General features: G+C 36.8%; 1 protein-coding gene across 1 annotated transcript in view; it reads right to left on the bottom strand.

The window, feature by feature from the left end:
• Stag1 (STAG1 cohesin complex component) overlaps positions 1-22148 on the bottom strand; it is a 327633-nt gene that overhangs the window by 17704 nt on the left and 287781 nt on the right. The window contains exons 23-28 of the mRNA XM_057766709.1: positions 11104-11196; positions 10366-10540; positions 7142-7281; positions 5233-5334; positions 2154-2302; positions 1190-1318 (exon numbers count right to left, since the gene is read on the bottom strand). Coding sequence (XP_057622692.1) covers positions 1190-1318; positions 2154-2302; positions 5233-5334; positions 7142-7281; positions 10366-10540; positions 11104-11196 — 788 coding nt within the window. The remainder of the gene's footprint in view (positions 1-1189; positions 1319-2153; positions 2303-5232; positions 5335-7141; positions 7282-10365; positions 10541-11103; positions 11197-22148) is intronic.

Below are 22148 nucleotides of genomic sequence, written 5' to 3'. Positions count from 1 at the left end.
CATAAGATTAGAAATCCTAAGAATTTGAATGAGAAGATAAAATATTCCAAATAGCCAAAGCAATACTCTGTAAATGTCAAGTCACAGGACTCATCAACTTTTATCATTTGCAGAAAAGCCACATAACATCAAGGCAGTTAATATTCCAACATGGAAGGTCACTTCTCTTAAAGCAGGAAGAATAATGAAGAAGAAAGAGAAGGATATGAAGAAAGGAGAAGGATATGAAGTTGAGAGGGGAATATATTGATGGGAGCCCTAGAGGGAGTTGGAAGAGGGGGTATAGAAGGTTTATATAATCAAAATACATGAGATTCTTGAAAAATAAAAATACCTACAAAAAACCCTTACAAAATAGAAACAGAACCAATCAAATAAAAATTGACTTTTCAAACCGCCCCATTCCTACCAGATACTTAACACCTGCTGTTCTCTAATGTATCCCACTTTAGTGCTCACCACATCTTATTTGTTGGCCTGCATGTTTGTGTTTTGCTCCCCTAACACGGCATATAAGCTTTATAACATTACATGACCTTATTATGGGCTTACTAGTAGTTTTTTTTTTTTAGCAAAATGAAGATAACATTTTCTTTGAACTATTACTTCTATTTATATACACATTAGTTTACTCAAATTTAGCATTGTAACTAGTTGATCTTTCTATGACTTGGAGATTTTGGCATTTAGTATAGTAGCATTCCCTTTAGAAGTCTAGTACTTTGCTCTAGTTACAACATCTCACCAACATCTTCTGAAAATGACAGACGTCTTTAGACTGTTTTAAATTAAAAAATAAGAAAAGCCAATTATTTCTGGTAGGACAATGGAGCTAAGGTTTGGATACATAGCCAAAGTGGTCTAGGAACTTTCCTCTTTAGCCTCTCAAGTGACAGGATGCACAAGTGGACACAGCAACAGACACAGACTTGACATAAGATGATAGAAAATAAAACTAAAATTAAATTAATGTAAGAGTACATATGGGCTATATAAAAATAACCTAATGTTCACACATTTTAAACTACAGAATAAGAAATCATTTTCATCTACTTATTTTCATCTTACAGCTTCCAAGCCAAATGGTTTTCATTGCTACCAGGGCCTAAATTATCAGTAGTAATGATTAAAAAAAAAAAGTTTCAACTGTGCCATTTAAAAATCATTTCTGTTGGTTTGTTCAACTTACACAGTCTTCTTGTCCTGTCGAAGAAGTTTAGAAGAAAATTCACTTAGTACTTCAAGAAAAGCCAGATTAGGAGGTGGATATTCTTGCCCTTTCTGATTCTGGTATTTGAAGGCAAACTCTATTCCATCCCTGAATTTAAAGAAAATGACATCTTAATTTCTTCAGATAGTGTAGTTGTCTCAAAGGGCAAATATTACAAAAACATTTGGAAACATAGTAAAATTGCTACTGAGGTTCAAAACAAGTATGGTAAATTCACATGGAAAAATAATGCTAATTTAATGATCTATCTAGCTATCTTTTTTTTTTTTTTTTTTTTTTTTTTTTGAGACAGAGTTTCTCAGTGTAGCCTTGGCTGTCTTGGAACTCACAGCGTAGACCAGGCTGACCTTGAATTCAGAGATCCACCTGCGTCTGCCTCCTGAGTGCTGGGATTAAAGTCATGTGCCATCACTGCCCAGCCCCAATATGTGTGTAAGGGTACTATAAAACCTTGGAACGCAACTGGGTTGGCAGGAAATCTGTTTCTGGGAGTTACTTATGGTATCAACCAGCGTTGTGAAAACAGCTTTCTGTGTGTGGTACAATATATGTCTGTAATGGTTTGAGTGAGAATATTCTCCAAAGACTATTTGGATACTTGGTCCCCAGTTAGTTTAGGAGGTATGATGCTCACCAGGAAGCTTTTGGAAGTATTGCATCTTTTTAAATACACATGCCCTATCATAGTCTTACAGCCCAAAGAACAGGTTATTACTTTTCTCTTTATACTATAGAAGGTGGGGTAACCCCCACAGGAGGTTTAAGAAAGCATTTTTAAAGTAAGATAGTGCTACCCAATCACATTAATAGTTTAAGATCTTAGGGTTTCAAAATTCTGTATTTATCACTTTAGAAATAAGTCAAATAACAGTTGTTTATTTATATTCCAGTAAACCTGAATAACAGGAGTTGTTTATCTCACTTGTGAAGCGTGGCAACTGCTTCTCGGGTCTTGATCTGGTCCAATCCAAATGTAAGGGCAAAGCGACGTGCCAGTTCTTTAATACCACTAACGTGGGCAGATGTCCTATCCAGATTAGGACCTTGTTCTTGAACAAGTTCATTGAATAACTGGTGGCAATAAATAAAAAAAAAAAAAAAGAAAGTATGGCTAAGAAATATTTGAAATTTTATTTACTTTTAGAATAGGTAATATAATAGAAAGAAGATATATTTTCAGAAACACAGTATAAAGCTACAAGCATGTATGATAAAAAGGGTTCAGAACTTTTTTCACTTATTATATTGTAGGTCAGAATATCAGTTGAATATTCATATATAGTTGGATATAAAAGGATAAGATATTTTCAACTTAACAACAAAATACACTCCAAATGTCTTAGGTTGGTGATTACCTATGTGGCATACATTCTATCAAAGTAAAGATAAAACTTCAGAGAAGTAATAATATTAAAGCATCATCCCATGACCAAATCTAGACACTAAGCTGTGCCTGTAGAAATCTACCTTCTAGATTACAGGGTCTTAAGGGTGCAGACTTGTCTAAAGCCATTCCCTCCTGACATACGTGATAAAGGAAAAACATAAGGCTAAGTAAGGCTTTACCTACTGAAGAGTTCTGCTTCTTGCTTGCTCTCTCCTGCACAAACCATTCATTTTCTATAATATATATGCATGTGAAAAAAGCAACCTAAGTTATTTATACTATTTCCTCTGCCAGCCAAGTGTTCATTTCCCTGGTTTCTCAATGGTATAGGTCCTGGGACTTTTTTTTTTTTTTTTTAGCAGCAATCCATAACCTTTAATAAATTGAGCATCTAGTTTCAAGTTTATGACATTTGTAAAGGTCTTTTGGTCCAACAATCACTCAACTGTGCTGGCTGACAGGATTTAAAGAAGTCAGGGGAAATGCTGTAATAAAGTCCCATCATGGGGCATACCATTAAAGTAAGCATGTAGAGACTGCATTAGAAATTACACATGTCCAGTATGCACACAAATCAGAGATTTATGCATAAACTGTTTCTACAGTGAATCAAAATGGGAGGCCTAAAAATAAATAAGAAACACCAGCCATGATGCCATCAGGAAAATAATGCAATGAGTTCCACAAAAGTAAATATTAACAAATTAAAATAAATACATACATGTTGTACAATTAGTAATTGAATAAAAGAGAAAGTTGGGTCAGTCTGAGCAAATTCATAGTACTCGCATGGATGGTTCATATAGGGTAGAAAGTAAATGACAGGTTATGTACATGGATGCTCTCCTGTATCACTTATGTCTGTAATCATTTCACAGAGATCCTGTGGAATTTTCAATATTGAAGAGTTTGACAAAAAACAGATTGAGGTAAATAGAAACTGATTTTTAAAGCAAAATCACAAAGAAAGACATTCTAAGGATGACAGGCAAGAAAACAATCTCATATATTGTTTCTTTTGCCTTATTTGTGTGGCATATGGTATAGAGAAGCTTTGACACATTGGATGTTCTGGATATTATGATTTGGTTTTTCTTAATTGTAGTGGCAATAAGAAGCATAGACTTTGAGTGTTTGAAAGAGTAACTGTTAGCATGTGAAGAGAATGGCATTTTGTGGAAAAAAATAAATCAGTGTACAGAAGCTCATTGAATAAAGCCCTTCACTGAGACGAATCAGCATCAATTCTTTTGATCACAAAATCTATTTTTACATCTACTCTATGTTTATTTTCTTAAAACTTTTATTCTTATTATCACAGGAATTTTCAGATATGCAGGCCCATGGCAGAGTTTTCGAATTCCTGTGCTACCAACACATGCTCTTTATCAGGTTGTGAGCTAAATATCCACCATCGACTTCTATACAAGGCTACCAAAATCTGCCTCTGAATCTTAGTTCCACAGCTACTCTGAGTCACCGTATTTACATTTGTGTTCTTCACTTGGAGTCTCTGGGAACCATCAGTAAACTCTCAAGTTCTTACGTCACATTCATCACACCCACCTACCTTAGAGAACTCCTGCTTTCAGTTGTCCATCTCTGGAATGTTCTTCAGTAACACATTGTCCTGAACCTGACTATGCCTTAAATAGTAGGAATGGTTCTTCCACAGATTTTTCAAATGAATGTAGCAAATTATAAATAAATTCTTAAACTTTAAAATGTTTTTTATAGACAGTGATATCTAACAGCCTTCAATTCTAAAACTTTGAACATTTCCTAGGTCAATTTATTCCTATTATCTATACATACAGCTCTTATTTTTAAATAAATAGTACTATACTACTTATTTTATTTTGAAACTTGTTTTACTTGTTCCCTTAAGTTGCAAAAACTTTTCAGTGGATACAGTTGAATGTGTACCCAGTTTCAACTACTTGGGAGGGTGAGGCAGGAGGATCCCTTAGCTCAGTCTAGACAACACAGTGAGATACTGTCTTAAAAAACTAAATAAAAAGAAAAACAAAATTAGCTACTTCAAAGTATCAACTTATTTAACTATTCCTCTACTGATGAACATTTAGATTATTTCTAAAAATTCCCATCATGGATTACTTATGTAATGTGTACAGTATATTTTCTTATTTGAATATCACTGACAACAATTTCTTGAAATTTATTTTGAGACAGAATTTTACTGTATCACCTTAGCTGGCCTGAGACTTACATATATGCCTTCCTCTGCTTCCCAAGTGCTGGCATTAGGCACATGATACTATGCTCGGCTAATTAAATACAATTTATAATTACTCTTAATTTTAAAAGCCATTATTATTATTTTGAGAGAGGGTCTTATTTATGTAGCCCTGGGTAGCCTAGAACTTGATATGTACACCAGCCTGACCTGGAACTCAGGCAAGCAAATTATTATTTCTTAAATTTTCCAATATAACACTTCCTTCGGCCTAAGAGTAAGTCTCCTTAGTATTTCATCTATTTAAGATATAAAGCACACTATGTATTAAAAATTAAATGAGATAAGACAGACATGTAGCACATAACAAGTACAGAGAACTTTTATCTATTCCCCTCCCTTCCCCAAATTTCTTACCTGTTGCAGACTGAGAATGAGGGTCTTAGCACACTGAATTTTATCAATCTGCCTGGTTTTACTCAGGGTTTCCTTAATGATATCACCATAGTCATTGTAATACTGTGAGATAAAAAGAAAACACACCTTAGAATTAGGAAATTCCATGACAAGACTATAGTGGTGAAGCTGGACATGGTAATGCACTCCTTGAAACCCAGTACTGGGGAGGCAGCTTGGTCAATAGAGCAAGCTCCAGGACAGCCAGGCCTACACAGAGAAATACTGTCTTGAAAAACAATGAAGAAAAGAAGGAGGAGGTGGGGGCTTTGGAGAAAGAAAAAGTAACTACTATTAATAGTTCTATCAATATCAATTTCTTCATCTTCAAAATAAGAGTTAAATGGTATTGTTTACATTAACAATTTGATATTTAAGATTATGAAGTAACTAATAAAAAGCTAAAAATCCCAGGAGAGGAAGTGATATATATATATATGGAAAAATGTTTTCTCATTCTTCTTTTAGATGTTTGGTTTTTTTTTTTTTTTTGTTCATGTTTGTCTTCAGATACTGAACTTGATGATATATGAACTAGGCTGGCCTTGAGCTCCTCACAATGATCCTCTTGGCTGTCTCCCGTGTTCTAGTTCCTTATCCTTCATAATAGGATGGAAGGCACATTATCTAAAAGGTAATAAGGTATTACTTGGCATGGTGGTTCCTACTTTTTAACTTTAACCTCCACACTTGTTTCCATAAAGGAGGCACCAGTTCACAGTTGAGCAGCAGTAAATAAGATGTGGGTTCCCTTTCTCTACATCCTTGTAAGAATTTGGAGTTACTAATTTTGTTGATGATAATATTCTGATTCGAGGTGAGCTGGAATCTCACAGTTGTTTTGATTGACATTTACCTGATGGCTAAGAATGCCAAATACTTTAAAAAAGCTAACTATCTATCTCACAGTACAATTTGTTGATTAACAGTTTTGATTTTTGGTATTTGTTTTGTAGATATTAATTACTTATCTGATAAGCAGACCTTTTTAATTCTGCAGGCTCTTTTCACTCTGGTGATTATGCATAACTTAGTTAATGACAAGTCCTTACCTACTTGCTAATCTGAGCAATTTCCTTGCCTACTTGACTCCTATTCAGAAAGTTCTTAACAATGCCTTTATCTTAAAATGTTTTCTTATAGTAGTTTCAGTATTTGGGTTTTCAGTTAAGGCCTAGGCCTTTGATTCACTATGAGTTATTGTTTTGTGGAGGGTGAGAAACATGGATCTAAATTTAGTTTTTTTCCCTAGTAGAAGACACTTAAATCCAAAACTGTTTTGAAGTTTCATGTGGCTTTAAAATCTCTTTTTCTTTGGTGGTGATGTGATGGAACTTGGCTTGCAAACATGCTAGGCATGCTTAGTGCCACTGAGTCACATAAAAGCCAGCCATATCTTGAGTGCACAAGAAGATTCAAATTTGGACTGGGATTACAGTTATTCAAGCTATATAGTGATATAAAAACATAGACAAATATACAAGTGACTAAAAGGTACAAGTAATATTCTTAACAGTGGCAAAGGAAAACACTCCTGTGTCTGGAGAACAAGGCACATACTCTGGGAAGTACTGTCTCCTTTCCGAGCCTGTCTGGCAATATCACAGTTCTGAGCACTGATTTTACAAGATCAGGAAATGGAGTTTATAGAACAAGAGAGAAGCCAAGAAAGTGTTAGGAACTCATACTGTATGGAATAATTAACACTACAGACTGATAAAGAACTTAAGTACATTTACCAATGAGAAACTTCATCACAAAACTACCCAAAATATACTGGTGAAAACTATTAAATTAAGCTTCAGTTATTCATTCATTTTAACTACCTATTCCTCTACCCAACAGGAAGGAGAAAAATATAAAACAATACCTTCATGTAGTGTTTAAAGATGTCTGCAGCTGCATGCATGTCAACAATATCATAAATGATAAGTTTGCTGAAGGCAGCAAGTAGGTTCCTTCTTTTATGTAAGGCTTCAATTTTATTAGCTTCATCTTCTTCATCACCCTCTAGCCACAGAAAATAAAGTAGTTATGAATTTAGCCTGTTAGTGCTACAAATCTGTACAACTGAAAATTCACTGAATATTAATTCTGATTTATCTATTTCTCGAGATAGCTGTGCCAGGGACCCAATTCTGGGATTTGTACATGTTGGACAAATGCTCTACCAATGAGCTACAACCCTAGCTAATTTAGTTTCTAATGGGATGAAAACAGTAAGCTTATTACTTTAGAATAAATAGTAGGAACTAAGATCCCTATACTCTAGCAGTGCCTACAGATAGAAACCACTTTTCTTATATTTTTATCATAAGATACCACTGCATTTATCCTAAAATGCTGCTCTTTCCCAATTTCTTCCTTTCTTTCTCCTTCCTTCCTTCCTTCCTTCCTTCCTTCCTTCCTTCCTTCCTTCCTTCCTTCCTTCCTTCTTTTCTTTCTTTCGGATTTATTATGTATAGTGTTGGCACCAGATCCCATTACAGGTGGTTATGAGCCACCATGTGGTTGCTGGGAATTGAAGTCACACCAGATCCCATTACAGGTGGTTATGAGCCACGATGTGGTTGCTGGGAATTGAAGTCACCATCTCTGAAAGAGCAGGCTTTTAACCCGAGTCACATTTCTCCAGTCCTCCTTTTTAAAAATATTTTTTTTTATTATTTACTAATGTGTACACTGTGTGCATGTCTGTATATGTGCATGTACTTGAGGTTAGGGCCATCCCCTGGAGCTGGAGTTACAAGCTGTTGTAAGCTGCCTGATGTGGGTGGTGGGAATTGAACTTGGGTCTTCTGCAAGAACAATACACATTCTTAACCTCTGAGCCATCTCTCCAGCCCCAATTTTCTTCATTTCTTATATACTAATATATTCCCCCAGAGAACTTTCTCAGGTATGGACAAAAAGATTTGGAAATGGAAATATATGTAATAGCTAATTTTTAGTGCATCTACTACATGTGATTACATGATTAGCCAGAAATTATATACACAATCATATATAATGCTTATTTATTTATATGTATGTGTTTGTGTCTATGTGAGCATATGGCATATATGTACAGGTGCCCCCTTGCTGGAGTTATAAGCACCCAGTAGTAAGCTACCTGACATGAGTGCCAGGAACTGAACTTGGGTCCTCTGGAAGAGCACCAAATGCTCTTATCCAATGAGTTCTCTCTAGTCCAAAATCAAATGCATTTTCATTTTTACTTATTTAATTAAAAATAATTTATTTAATGTAATGTGCACGAATGTTTTACTTCCATGTATATAAGCACCACGTGCTTGACTGGTGTCCAAGGATCAGAAGACAGCACCAAATATCCTGAGACTGTAAACTGATGACAGTTGTAAGCAGCCACTGAACCCAGGTCTTCTGGGAGAGCAGCAGGTGTTCTTAACCGAGTCATCTCCAGCTTCCAGTGAATCATATTTTTTAAGTTACTAAAAACTTTAACAACAAATACTGTCTTTTCCTCAAATTTTGAGCTTTAGATTCCATCGGCTTTACCTGTAGTCCTAGAAAAAGTTGTCCTTAGAGATTTAGAGAATAGCATTTGTGACTGTACTGGCACTCTAACATCCTGGCCCATTTGTATTTGGGATTAGTATTTTTCCTTCATACAGATACACAATCTCAATTTCTCTTCTTTTGTAAACAATGCTTTGAGATTTTTGAAATCAGTGGGTAAATCTTGTCTCTTGAGATGAATACATATTCCAAACATACTCTGTTCCAGTCTTAGTATTTTTCACATATTTTGTTAAAAATAATACACTGGTGGGGCTACATATTGAAGCCTCAGGCATTGTGTATGCTAAATAAGAGTTTTACCAATAAGCTATGTCCCTAGCCCAATATAGAACATTCTACTAGTATCAAGAAGAATGGAGCTAAAAAAATATCTTTTTACTATTATTTTATTTTATTTTTGGTTTTTGTTTTTGAGACTGGGTTTCTCTGTAGCTTTGGAGCCTATCCTAGAACTAGCTCTTGTAGACCAGACTGGCCTCGAACTCACAGAGATCCGCCTGCCTCTGCTTCCTGAGTGCTGGGATTAAAGGCGTGTGCCACCACCCTCCCGGCTTACTATTATTTTAAAAGACTTAAATAATCTACTTAACAAAAATCTGTTTTAAATGAATATTTAATTATAATTAGCCACTAATAATACAATATAAATTTTTAGTATTTGCAGGTTCAGAACGATTTTAACTATATAGTCTGACTATCATTTTTCAGTATTTGACACAATATAGTTTTATTTTCTGGCTAATAAGAAAGTACTCTGTAAAAACAGGAAAATGAACTTAAGGTAATTTTAAAGACATCATCTGGTACATTCTTGATTTCAGAAATAGACAAATACATTAAAAAATTTTAAGGTCAGCGGGGGTACAAGTGTTTAGCCCAGGCTGGCCTCAAACACACAAAGGTCTAATTGCCTTTGCCTCTAGAGAGCTAGGATTAAAGGCAGAGTTCCTTAAGCAATGCTTTCTGGTCTAAAACTTGCTGTGTAGTCAAGGCTTTCTTCAAGCTTGTAGTGATCCTACTGCCTCTGCCTCCCAAGTACAATAATAACATGATGTGTGCTATAAAGCCTGGCTCAGATTTGTCCTTCCTCTACTGCGCTGAGTTTTGAACCTATAGCCTAGTGTATGACAGGTAAACACTGTACCACTGCGTTGCATCAGCAGGTCCTCTTTTCATTTTTTAATAAAATTGTGTGACAGGGTCACACTAAGTTGCCCAGGTTGGACTTGAACTTTGTAGCCCAGGCAATCCTGAATTTGCAATTAGCAGGGATTATAAGCATGCTCTACTACCACACTCAACTTATTACTATTATTATTATTTCTTAAGTTTTTTGGTTTTTCTTGGTAGCCCTGGCTAGCCTCGAACTCAAAGAGATTCACCTGCCTCTGTCTCCTGAGTGCTGAGATTAAAGGTGTGCACCAACACTGCCCAGCTTCTAGCTTGCTTTTTTGAAAACAGAAAAATCTCTGTAGGTTTTAGAATTGGATTTACCCCACACGCCCCTCTGCTATCTTTAGAGGTTGAAAAGGTAACAAAAGCCATAAGTACCCATGCTTTGGTTTTCCTCATCTTGATCAATGAAAACGTGATCCATCACAAAACTGAGGAGTTCAGATTGGAGTCCAGTATCTGGATTAAACACCAAAGGTTGAAGGCCCTCTCTGCCACCTGTCATTAACTGGTGGCTAAAAATCATTAAAAGATCACAGAGCAGCATGAAAGCCTGCAATGCAAAAGGAGTTCATTAAAAATATAGTTCACGAATTTAGGAATATCTAATATCAGGAGTTTACTCCCCCAAAAGAGTTGATTATTTCATCATATGTAAAAGGCCCTTTTCCATAGTTACACTATGTCTAGCGTGTACTGCTAGGCTTCACAGTGGTCGAGAGAGAGCTATGTGGAGGGATTATGGTATGGCCATACTTTAAAAACATAAACTGAAGTATTCACATGTATACATATGAAGCTCTTTCTGGTGAGAAGTCAACTCAAGTTACAACATCAGCTCACCAGACTGCCAATATTTTATCACAGAATTCTTAGGAATCAAGAATTCTAAATTTGAATTTAAGTCTTCTAGTTGACAAGAATATATTTGTCAAAGTAAAGAACAGAAGATATAGCCTGGTTTATAACTTAAAATTTCCAGACATCTATACTCTGGGTTGTATGTTATAGATATATATGCTAAAATTTGAAAAATTATATCTTATAGTATTAATCAATACATTTGGGATGTTAATTGTAGTCAATACAGAGCACTATTAACTAGTAATTTCTTACCTGTTCCTTAACAGGAGTATTAACATTAGATAGGCACTGTTGGCAAACAGCCAAAAAAGATTTCACTGTTTTCCTCAATACCAACAAATCTTCCTGTAAAACACATTCAAATATGCAAGCATGAATAACAATATACCAAGAAACTGATCCAAAGAAAAAAAACAAAAAATGGTTATTTATTGTAAAATAATTCATAAAACTAAACTCATCATTGAGAACCAATTAGTACAGTTATTTCCTACTTATTGAACATAATGGAAAGGGCAGAGAACCCAACAATATTAAACATTCAGTCATATTTAATAATGAAATGGTCAATGTGACTATTAAGAAATATTTTTGTTTATAAATACAGTTTTATTTAGGCTGATACTAGAATGTAAGATGATGGAATGTGAGATTGAAGAGATGGTTCAGTGGTTAAGAGCATGTACCACTCTTTCCAAGGATCTGAGTTCAGCTCTCAGCACCCATTCTGGGAAGCTTACAACTACTTGTCCCAGTTCCAGGGTCCAATGCCTTTCTGGGCACCTGCATGCACATGTATACATCTACACAAACAAATACACAAGCATGTAGTTAAAATAAAAATAAAACTTTCAAAAAGATGATAAAGTATATCAGCACAATGAAAAGAAAAATCATGTTAGCAAGAACATGTCTCCTCTCTTCATGGTGTACTGCAAAGTGTTGTTAGGAGAAAAATGTGCACGCAGCCTATTTCTAAGCTTGGAGATAAACACATTAGACAATCTAATAATATTCCACATATGGTAACATTTGAAAAGTATAAAGATAAAATTTATTTTCTTCTTGTTCTTAAAACTATTTTTCATGTTTATTTTTTATTGTGTGTGTATACATGTGCATGCCAACATAGAGGGTGATTTGCAGGAGTTGGGTTTTTATTTCCATCCTACATATTCGTGTTCTAAGATTGAACTCAGGTCAATCTCCAGTAAGTGCTATAACATGCTGAGACCTCACTTTTTTCTTTCTCTTGAGATATAATCCTTACTACGTAGCCCTGGCTGCTTTGGAACTCACAGAACTCTGACTCCTTTTGCCTTCTGAGTGGGATTAAAGATACTTCTCACCAAGCCTGGCTTTTTCTAAAAAACAAAACAAAACAAAAACAAAAACCACACCACCACTACCACCAACAAAAAACTCCTTTTTGGTACTAGAGACTGAACTTTGAGTCTTGAATAGAAATACAAAAAACTAGCTTCTCTGAAGCTAGAGTCCAGGGTAAAAAAAAGTCTTCACAAAGAAGGAAGGCACCCAAAGGCAAAAGCTAACACTGGCAAGCATGAAAACACTCCTGCAGACAATGAAGATGCCAAGTGAAAAGTGTTTTATGTTTTAGTTTGTTTTTTTTTTTTCCCCAAGACAGGGTTTCTCTGTGTAGTTCTGGCTGTCCTTGAACTCACTTTGTAGACCAGGCTATCCTCAAACTCATAGAGATCCACCTGCCTCTGCCTCCTGAGCACTGAGATTAAAGATGTGCGCCGCCACCACCTGGCTTGAAATGTGTTCATTTTTAATAATTCTGTATTTCTGGTTACTATTTGAAATACTTTTCTTTAAAAAATCAAGGTTTATAAAATTACAGATTTTTGAAGCTATGTTGTTATCACACAGTATACTTCATTGTTTTTCTTCTAAAGTCGGGGTGGGGGTGGGGAGAAGCATGTGTCACTAATAACATCTCTCCTAATCTGGTTGATGTAAGGGAAATGGTTTTCCTGCTAGTTTAGGAAGATTCCTTTGTTCCTAGGAGAGATTTTCTGATGTTAATGGGCATGACCACCTAGGCACAAAATTCCTTGCGCACACCATAAAAAACATTTTTATGTCCTCTTCTCCCTCTATAACAAGCATAGACTTAACTCCCTAAAAACAAAGACCTGTTTGGACATGGACCCCTAAAATTGGTTTTGCCAATGTGTTGGGAGATTTGGACTTTCCAACGATATCACTGAGATGGTTTTCTTCGAAAAAAGCAGTGGTTCCTTTTCTAAAAGACTGTGGATGTTCAGATTGGTCATTCTACTATATTCATTTCATTTTCTGCAAGTTAGAGTAAGCTTGTAAAAGATTAAACTACATTCTTAATGTGAAATGTCGCCCCTCACTCCTCTCCCTGTTCAAAGCATGAAATACTTTATTGGATTTCGGATCTTGTGGTCTACTGTTAATCACTGTTTGCTCATGTCCTGGCTCAAATAACATGATTGCTAATAAAGTTGGATACAATTTGGTGTGGGAAAAACAAATACGTTCTATTGTTGGACATGTTAGTAGCACCTAATTCGGGAGTTAAGACAGTGAGGACACTCTGAGTTAAAAAATTTCAAATTAGCCTGGCCAACACAGTCAGAGTCATGTCTCAAAAACAACCTCCTCCTACCAACAGAAGCTTCCCCTTCACAAGGGAGTCTAAACTGATGAGGTAATGGGCAACTACAACAGAATATGCTGTGTGAGGATGGGAAAGTACAGGATTTATGCTGAACAATTTTAGGGTCAGAAGTTGTCTTGGAAGGGTCATCAAAGAAGACATGCTCTGCAGTTGGATCCAGGACTAAATATATACAGCTACAGAACAGGCATCATACATGTAAACACGCTCCTGGTAGAACCATATGACATATGAGAGTTAAAGATTCTGCAGGCAGAATGACTAACTAGAATTTCCTGATTGCAGAGCTAAAATACTGTAGACCTACAACAAAATTATGATGGACTATTTTTAGTTTCCATCATAGCCACTACCTGTTGTCTGACCTAACATCCTTTTATCAGAAAAAAATTACAAATGCATTCTTAGCATACCAAGTGTTCATCAACCCAAAGTTTAAGAATGTCATTTGAGCCGGGCGGTGGTGGCGCACGCCTTTAATCCCAGCACTCGGGAGGCAGAGGCAGGCGGATCTCTGTGAGTTCGAGGCCAGCCTGGTCTACAGAGCTAGTTCCAGGACAGGCTCCAAAGCCACAGAGAAACCCTGTCTCGAAAAACCAAAAAAAAAAAAAAAAAAAAAAACGAATGTCATTTGATAGCATCTAAGGCTTAAAGCAGTTTTCCTCACTCTGATGAAATCCACTTAAGTCCTCACCACATGTATTTGGTAAATTTCTTGATTAATGACTTTGATTCAAAAATAATAAAGTATCATGTAAACACTTCCAGGGTGGAACATACTATTTGAGGCAGTTGAAATCATGTGGCTAGGTCATGGCCACTCCTATTAGATTCAAGAACAAACCACCCATTATTCCCTTTGAGGTGAAAGCTGTATTTTGTATTGACACAGGCCACACATAGTAATGTGTGTCTGTAATGCCAACATTTGGGAGGTTGGGGAAAAATTTTAATTTGGAAGCCAGTGTAGGTGCTATCACACACCAAAAAGAAAAAAAAGGTATTTTAGGTAGGGCAAAGAATGTTGAAAAATTAAAAAAAAAAGCATTGATATACCACTGAAAAGTTATTGTAGTTGGGACATGTACAGGCAAAAGAGCAAACAAAAGAGGGAAACAGGACCCATTTCCACTTAATGCAAGAAAGGGGCCACTTAAAATGCCATGACAATTTTTTGGATATTAAAGGATTTTTATTTTGTTACAGGTGCACTAAAATTTTGTGTGACAGAGTAGAAGATAACATGAAATACACCAGTTAAAGAGTCAATAAAAACTTCTGTTGAAAGCTTACTGTACAACAAATATTTTCTATGTTTATATATATCATAATCATTAGCAGAAACAATTGTTAATAGTCCAGGCTTATTTATTTACTGTCTCAGTTTTTCTTCTTATAATTCATTCATTTATTCATTTGTTCATTTACTGAGTCTCACCATGGAGCCCAAGCTGGCCTTGAACTCAAAGAGATCCATTTGCTTAGGCTTCCAGAGTAGTGTGATTAAAAGTGTGCACCACACTAGGTCCCATTAATAATATTCCTGTTTTCTAAAAAGGAAAACTAACATTCTGAGTACCCATTGGATCCAGATGAAGCTGTGTTTATACTATTTAACAAGTATTTGGTCTTTGTCTATTTCTTAGCACAGAACTCTAAAAATCTTTGCAGTTTCTAAAGTGAAGTGACTTTTTTTGTGTGCTAATAAGTCAACTGATGGTTGGTATCCCCTAGGTACCTTCAGGCTACTCATTTAAAAGACAAGGAATAGTAAGTGTTAGACCTTTAAAGTCCTTTCCCCCTTAGAGTCCCAAAATCTAAATACTGATCCTTACACCCACAGATAAATGAAGCTCCCACTTCTTATTAAAGCTTCCTTTTGCAACAGATGGAAACAAATCTATAATTGGCCAAAATGCATAGAATAAGTGACTGTGGGGTGTCCAACCACAACTGACACATTTGCAGTGAAACCCCTATACCTAAGGCTCAAGGAAAATCATGGAAGAAGGGGTAGAAAGAGTGTAAGAACCAGAGGTGCATGATGACAGTTGTTAATGTTTGTTACACATGACAGAAAAAATGTACCCGTGAACTTCCAACAATATGGCTGCCCGAACAATACTACTACAAAGGCAATGCTCCTTAAAGCAGACAGGAGAAATTCTACATGGCTCCCTCCCTAGATGAAGAGGTACAGGAGGTTAATGGATACGGGGGTGGGGTGTGTGTGTGTGTGTGTGTGTGTAGAAACAGTTTTTCCCACTGATCAACTCCTTCTGAACAGCTTGTCCAATTCAATGATCCGCTCTGGATACATGTACAAACAAGAAAAGCTACAGACTCAGTATGTTATATACTCAATATGTTACATGTGCATATATACAGACATACAAATACATATATGCATGCATATGCATGTATCAATAATTGATGAAGAGACCATGAATTTGGGGGAGGTGGAGAAAGGGAAGGGTAGGAGTGATGTAAATGCAAAGTCATGTATGAAGTTCTCAAAAAATTATATAAAAATAAGTTGAATAAAGAAATCTATTAAAATGAAGTCCAGTACATTTGATGAAAACATACAAGCAAACAACAACCAAACCTTTTCTTCCACTTTCATACAGTGGAAAGTTAATAGTTGAGTTGGTTACCAAGTACTAATGATGAAATGAAGCATGTTAATGTAATGAAGTTTCCATAGAAACTCAAAAGGACAAGTTTCAAGGAGCTTCTATACAGATGAACACTACATCTTGGCGATTAAAATTCTGGAGGGTAATATACTTACAATATGGAAACTCCATCCTATATCTAATGCGCCTTGAACACTATCTTTATATGGTGTTCATCTGTATCCCTTGTAACATCATCATCACCACCACCACCATCTCGCTATGTAACAGCCAGATTGGCCTTGAACTCTCATTCTTATCTAAGTCTCCCAAGTTTTGGGATTACACACGTGTAGCATCATACCTCTCTTGTATTCTCTTTTATAATAAAATGATAAACTGCTTCTTTAAGTTCTGGAATCACTCTAGCAAATTAAACAAACCCAAGAAGCGATTATAGGAAACCAGATGTGGTGGTCTGAATGAGAAGGCCCCCACAGACTCATATATTTGGATGCTTGGTCCCTGGCTGGTGGGACTTTATTTTTGGAAGGATTAGGGACACGGCCTTGTTGGAGAAGTGTTACTGTGGGGCGGGCTTTGAGGTTTTAAAAAACTCATGTCATTCTAAGTCTCTGCACCTCCTTTCTCCCTGCCTCATGTTTGTGTCTCAAGATGTGAGTTCTCAGTTACTGTTCCAGCACTGCGTCTGCCTTCTGCAATGACAGTCACGGATAATAACTCTGAAAGCCTTAAACAAACTCTTTTTTAAGTTGCCACAGTCATGATATCTTATCACAGCAATAGAAAAATAACTAAGACATCAGATATACAGCAGGTTAATCAGATTAAAAAGCCTGGAGTTTGGAGTTGACATCAGAAGTGAACCCTCAACCTTCGGGATCCAATACCACTTCCAGACAGTAACAGAACAAAACAGAGTAAGAGGACACCCAGCTAATGTGCACTAAAAAACAAATTCATTTCTGAAGGGGTAAAGTCCTCTCACTTTTGGGTCATATAAATATATTTTGTTGTGGAAGTATGGAAAAACATGGTTTTTCTTTTACCTTAATAGTCTTATATCTGGTAGTAGTAATAGCCCCCATTCATAAACACATAAGTTTTTTTTTTAAAGATTTATTTATTTATTATGTATACGGTAGTCTCAGTACTATGCCTGCAGGCCAGAAGAGGGCACCAGAACTCATTACAGATGGTTGTGAGCCACCATGTGGTTGCTGGGAATTGAACTCAGGACCTTTGGAAGAGAAGGCGGTGCTCTTAACCACTGAGCCATCTCTCCAGCCCATAAGTTTTAAAAAGAAAAATTAAGAAAAAGTAGACAGAAGATGAGGAACATTTGGTTGGATGATTACATATTTACTCATGGTATGTAATAAACTTCATTTGTGTTTCAACTGGTCACTAAATGTAACAACTATCAATGGAACTTAGAGATGGGACAGACCCAGATTCCAAGGAGATGGTTCATTAGATACACACAGAAATGGAAAATAATAAGCAAACTAAACATAATCCCCTAGCTGTTATCTGTACAAGCTAAAATAAAAGTAAAGAAGAGAGCTTTTTGTATAAAGGCCCTAATGCTGGATAGGCCAAGCTTAGATGTCAGTATGTCTGAGCTCAGGCCAATGATATCAAATCCTTTCCCCTTTTTCACAAAGGAAAATTATTCCAGGACAATAGATAGTATCTCTAAAACTCTTGGGAACCAAAAAAGTAGTCAATGCTAGTTAAGGGGAAGCCATAACCGAAAAACTGAGAGTGGGATGAAGTGTGGAGGAACTATCTTATTTTGAAAACCGAATAACCAGCTTCCCCAGGAGCTTTTATTCAAATACATCTTGATAATACTTATTAGGAACAGCATCTCTGGTTTTAAATGCTGTTGAGTGGAAGACTACGTGTGGATTAATGCAGCTCATCAAACAGCAATCATAAATGATTGTACTCCACCTAGACACACAGGATATTATTCTCAAAGTGACAGCTAGCTTGGTATACATAGTGAGTTCTAGGCTGTCTTAGGCCACATAGTGAGAACCCAGTTCAAAACAAATGAACAAACAAACAAATATACATTTAAAAAGACACCCCCTCCCCCAAGAAAAAGGAAAGAAAAAAATGAAAACAAAACGACACTTATAGGAGGGAGGAACTCTGAAAATGAATTCTTTGTCTTCAGGCTGGAAAAGCAACTAATTTAGTCCCAATAGGCTCCTTAAATGCTTTTGTATAATTCGGTACTGAAAGAGCTAAAGAAAGAATGATGCTTCTTGTTACAGAGAAGAAACTAAAAGCTGCTTGTAAAAACCAGCACTAGGGGGCACTGGAAGAGAGAACAGTGAAATTGAATTGTAAGCTTGTCAAAGAACATCAGTACACAGGTTGACACCCAGCACACCTACATTTCACAAAAAGGTCTAAAACTGTTTTGATACAGTTTTTCGAATACGTCACTACAAAAGCTTTACCACTGAGTTAAATTACAACTTGAATTTAACCTTCAAATATAATTATCATTTAGAATATCCTGAATGAGAGTGCTTATGACAGGCCAGAAGAAAATTAAAAAAAAAAAAAAGTTCTCTAGAATGAAGCAAACTGGTATCATAAATCAAGATCCTTAAGTATACTGTAATTGTTGACTTAGCAACTCCATTTTAAGTGTACAATAAAACATAAAACAATGAAGAACACAGATATAAGAACAAGGTCTTATAGCAGAATGGCCCACGGGGGGGGGGGGTCAAAACTTAAGTATTCAAAATATTCAAGAGGGTAACAGATTCTTACATAGCTATAAAACAGACTACTATGCACTTATTAAAAATACTTTTGAGGGTATGGAGAGAAGGTTAAGGGTTAGGAGCATCTATTGCTCTTGTAGAGTACCTGGGTTTGGCTCTCAGCACTTGCATAGTATGCTAGCTCATAACCATCTGTAAATCCAGTTCCAGGGGGCCTGGGGCTCCTTCACAAACACAGTAGGCAAAACATTTATTCATACGGATAAAATAAAAATAAACCTTAAAATATTCTTGTGAGATTATAGTCTCTGGAAAATAAGCAGGTAAAGGCTGAATACAGCCAAGAGAAAAGCAATGAGTACTTTAAACAACTTGTAGAAGGGCTGCACCAACCAAGGAGAGCAGCAACCAAGGCAGGACCAGGGAAAACCTATTCACCATAGCACTAGATATTCAGCACTTAACATCCAACAGGACAGGCAAAACACCATTTAAAAAGATTTCTGCTGTCCTAGAGAGTTATCAGACCAAGTACTAGGTGCCTGTATGCTAGAACCTGACAAAAGAACATTGAGATGCTGTGGAAAAGAAACTTTGAAACAGATCTAAACAGTGTCCAGGAAGCTGAACATCTAATGGAACTAAAGTTACATCAGAACGTTCATTCAGCTTTCAGGCAAGAACTTCAGAGAAGCCAGGCTAGCAATGGCACTAGGGTGGAGAGGGAAATCCTACAGGTATGATCAGATCAGAGACTCCACCTGGGAAACACTGTAGTGGTAATCTGATCACCCAAAAACAAGGCAGAGGAGAGAATGGGACCACTCATAGGAGAGGACTGCCCAGCAGAAGGAGAAACTTGATAGTTCAGACAAGAGTCAGTAATCAGGCAGTTTTTATATCCAAAATCTCTACCCCATTTTCTCCTTTTTTTTTGGTTTTTCGAGACAGGGTTTCTCCGTGGCTTTGGAGCCTGTCCTGGAACTAGCTCTGTAGACCAGGCTGGTCTCGAACTCACAAAGACCCGCCTGCCTCTGCCTCCCGAGTGCTGGGATTAAAGGCGTGCGCCACCATCGCCCGGCTCCCATTTTCTCCTTTATATTTATCCCACCTGTATTTAACATTCAAGGTAATTTTAGAAGGACTCTACTTCCTACTACAGAGACACTTGAACATCAGTGTTCACTCATCTATTCACACTATCAAAGAAATGGGATGAGTTGGAGGTCTATCAATTCATGATATGAAAATGTGATACATGTACACTGTGGAATTTTATTCAGCTGTGAAGAGGAAATTATGAGATTTGTAAGAAAATGAATGTAAATGATACGAAGTAACTTAGACTCAAAAAGAAAAACACTGCATACTTTCTTTTCTATGTGGATCCTGGCTTTGAATTCTCAGACTTGTATGTTAAACCTGGAGTGTCACTAGAGGCCAGGAACTTAGGAGGCAGAGGCAGGTGGATCTCTGTGTGTTCGAGGCCAGCTTAGTTTACAGAGAGAGTTCTACAACAGCCAAGACTACACAAAGAAATCCTGTCTCCAGATTCTCACTCCCCAAAAAAGATTTAGTGGGGACGGGAGAGATAAAGGGGTAGGGAGAGAATGCTAACTGAAACAGAAGATGTATTTAAAAAGCCATACAGGAACCTATCTGGGATTAAAGGTGTGCATCACCACTGCCCAATTCCAACTAAACCTTTTATCCCCAGTATTCACCCCATTCTCAACTTTCATCCCACCCTGCTTCATATTGCATATGTTCTACTGTCCCACCTTCTCTAAAGCTTTTCCACCACCAACCACCCTTCCCCACAAAACCATGGCTATTTACTAACTTCCTGCATCTAGTGACACTCCAGGTTAAACACACAAGTCTAAGAATTCCAATTAAAAAGCACAACTAAAAGGGGGTAAATAATAACTCCAGAAGCTATAGTTCCCAATACCAGTTGTAGGATACTGCCTTATGATTGGTAAGGATGGTCCCCAAAACAGTATAGCCTACTATAACTATTATTAGTTGAGAAAACCCTGTTACTGAAGACACAATACACTTTGGTTGTAGGACACAGAGAAACCAAACTATAACTGAGCTATAAAGTTTCTTTTCTGCTGGCTAGCTGTCACAATACCAGAAGGTACTTTGTAAGCTGCTAAGGGAAAAAAGTCATCAATGGTCTTACCTAGCTGTGAACTCTGAAAGCTACAATACTAACCTGCTAGGTGATATGACCTGCTACAACAGTGGCATAACCACATAGTACCTGGTGGGATATGAGGACCATTCTACATGAAGAATTAATACTTGGTACTGAAAACTGGTCAAAATTTCATGGTTGGGAGGTTGTTGGTGCCGGGGGAACCTACTACTATTTTCTGTTAAATGGGTCAGGTGTCAAGTTATCATCTAAATATTTATGTGTATATATCCATAGGTTAGTGAGTGCTTTTTTGGTCAGAAAAGGTTCTCTTTGCAGTGGGAGAGAGCTAATACAGAGATTCGTAACAGGCCACCAGAGATTCATAACAGGCCAACATGCTGAGATTGACTTTGATGCTCAGTCCTAGGTGGGACAGTTCTATTATTCCTTGAAGGCCCAAGGAGTATCTTGGAAGAGGGGACAGAAAGAATGTAAGAAAGCCAGGGCCATAGTGGTGCACATCTTTAACCCCAGCACTGAGGCAGAGACAGAGGCAGAGGCAAAAGAATCTCTGTAAGATAGAGGCTACCCTGGTCTACAAAGCAAGTTTCAGGAAAGCAGAAGTGTTACTCAGATAAATCTTGTCTAGAACCCCCCGCCAAAAAAACAAACAAACAAAAAAAAGTAAGAGGCAGAATATAGAAAGAAGTATCATAAAATGTTCTAGTCTGGACATGATGGATGTTGCATTCATGAGCTCTAACTAGCTGATGTGGGAGTCCCTTCTGTGTGCTGTGATTACCATTAATGAATAAAGAAACTGCCTTGGCCTATTGATAGGGCAGAATCTAAGTAGATGGGAAGGACTTGATTGAATGCTGAGAGAAAGAAGGGCAGAGTCAGAGAGATGCCATGGAGCTGCCAGACACAGACATGCTGAATCTTTGCCTGTAAGCCAATGCCATGTGGCGATATGCAGATTAATAGAAATGGGTAAAATTAATAAAGGAGTTAGATAATAAGAAGATAGAGCTAATGGGCCAAGCAGTGTTTTAATTAATAAAGTTTCTGTGTGATTA

This window comes from Chionomys nivalis, chromosome 4, assembly GCF_950005125.1.
Source record: "Chionomys nivalis chromosome 4, mChiNiv1.1, whole genome shotgun sequence".
Taxonomy (NCBI): domain Eukaryota; kingdom Metazoa; phylum Chordata; class Mammalia; order Rodentia; family Cricetidae; genus Chionomys; species Chionomys nivalis.
This window is presented reverse-complemented; position numbering and strand designations above follow the sequence as displayed.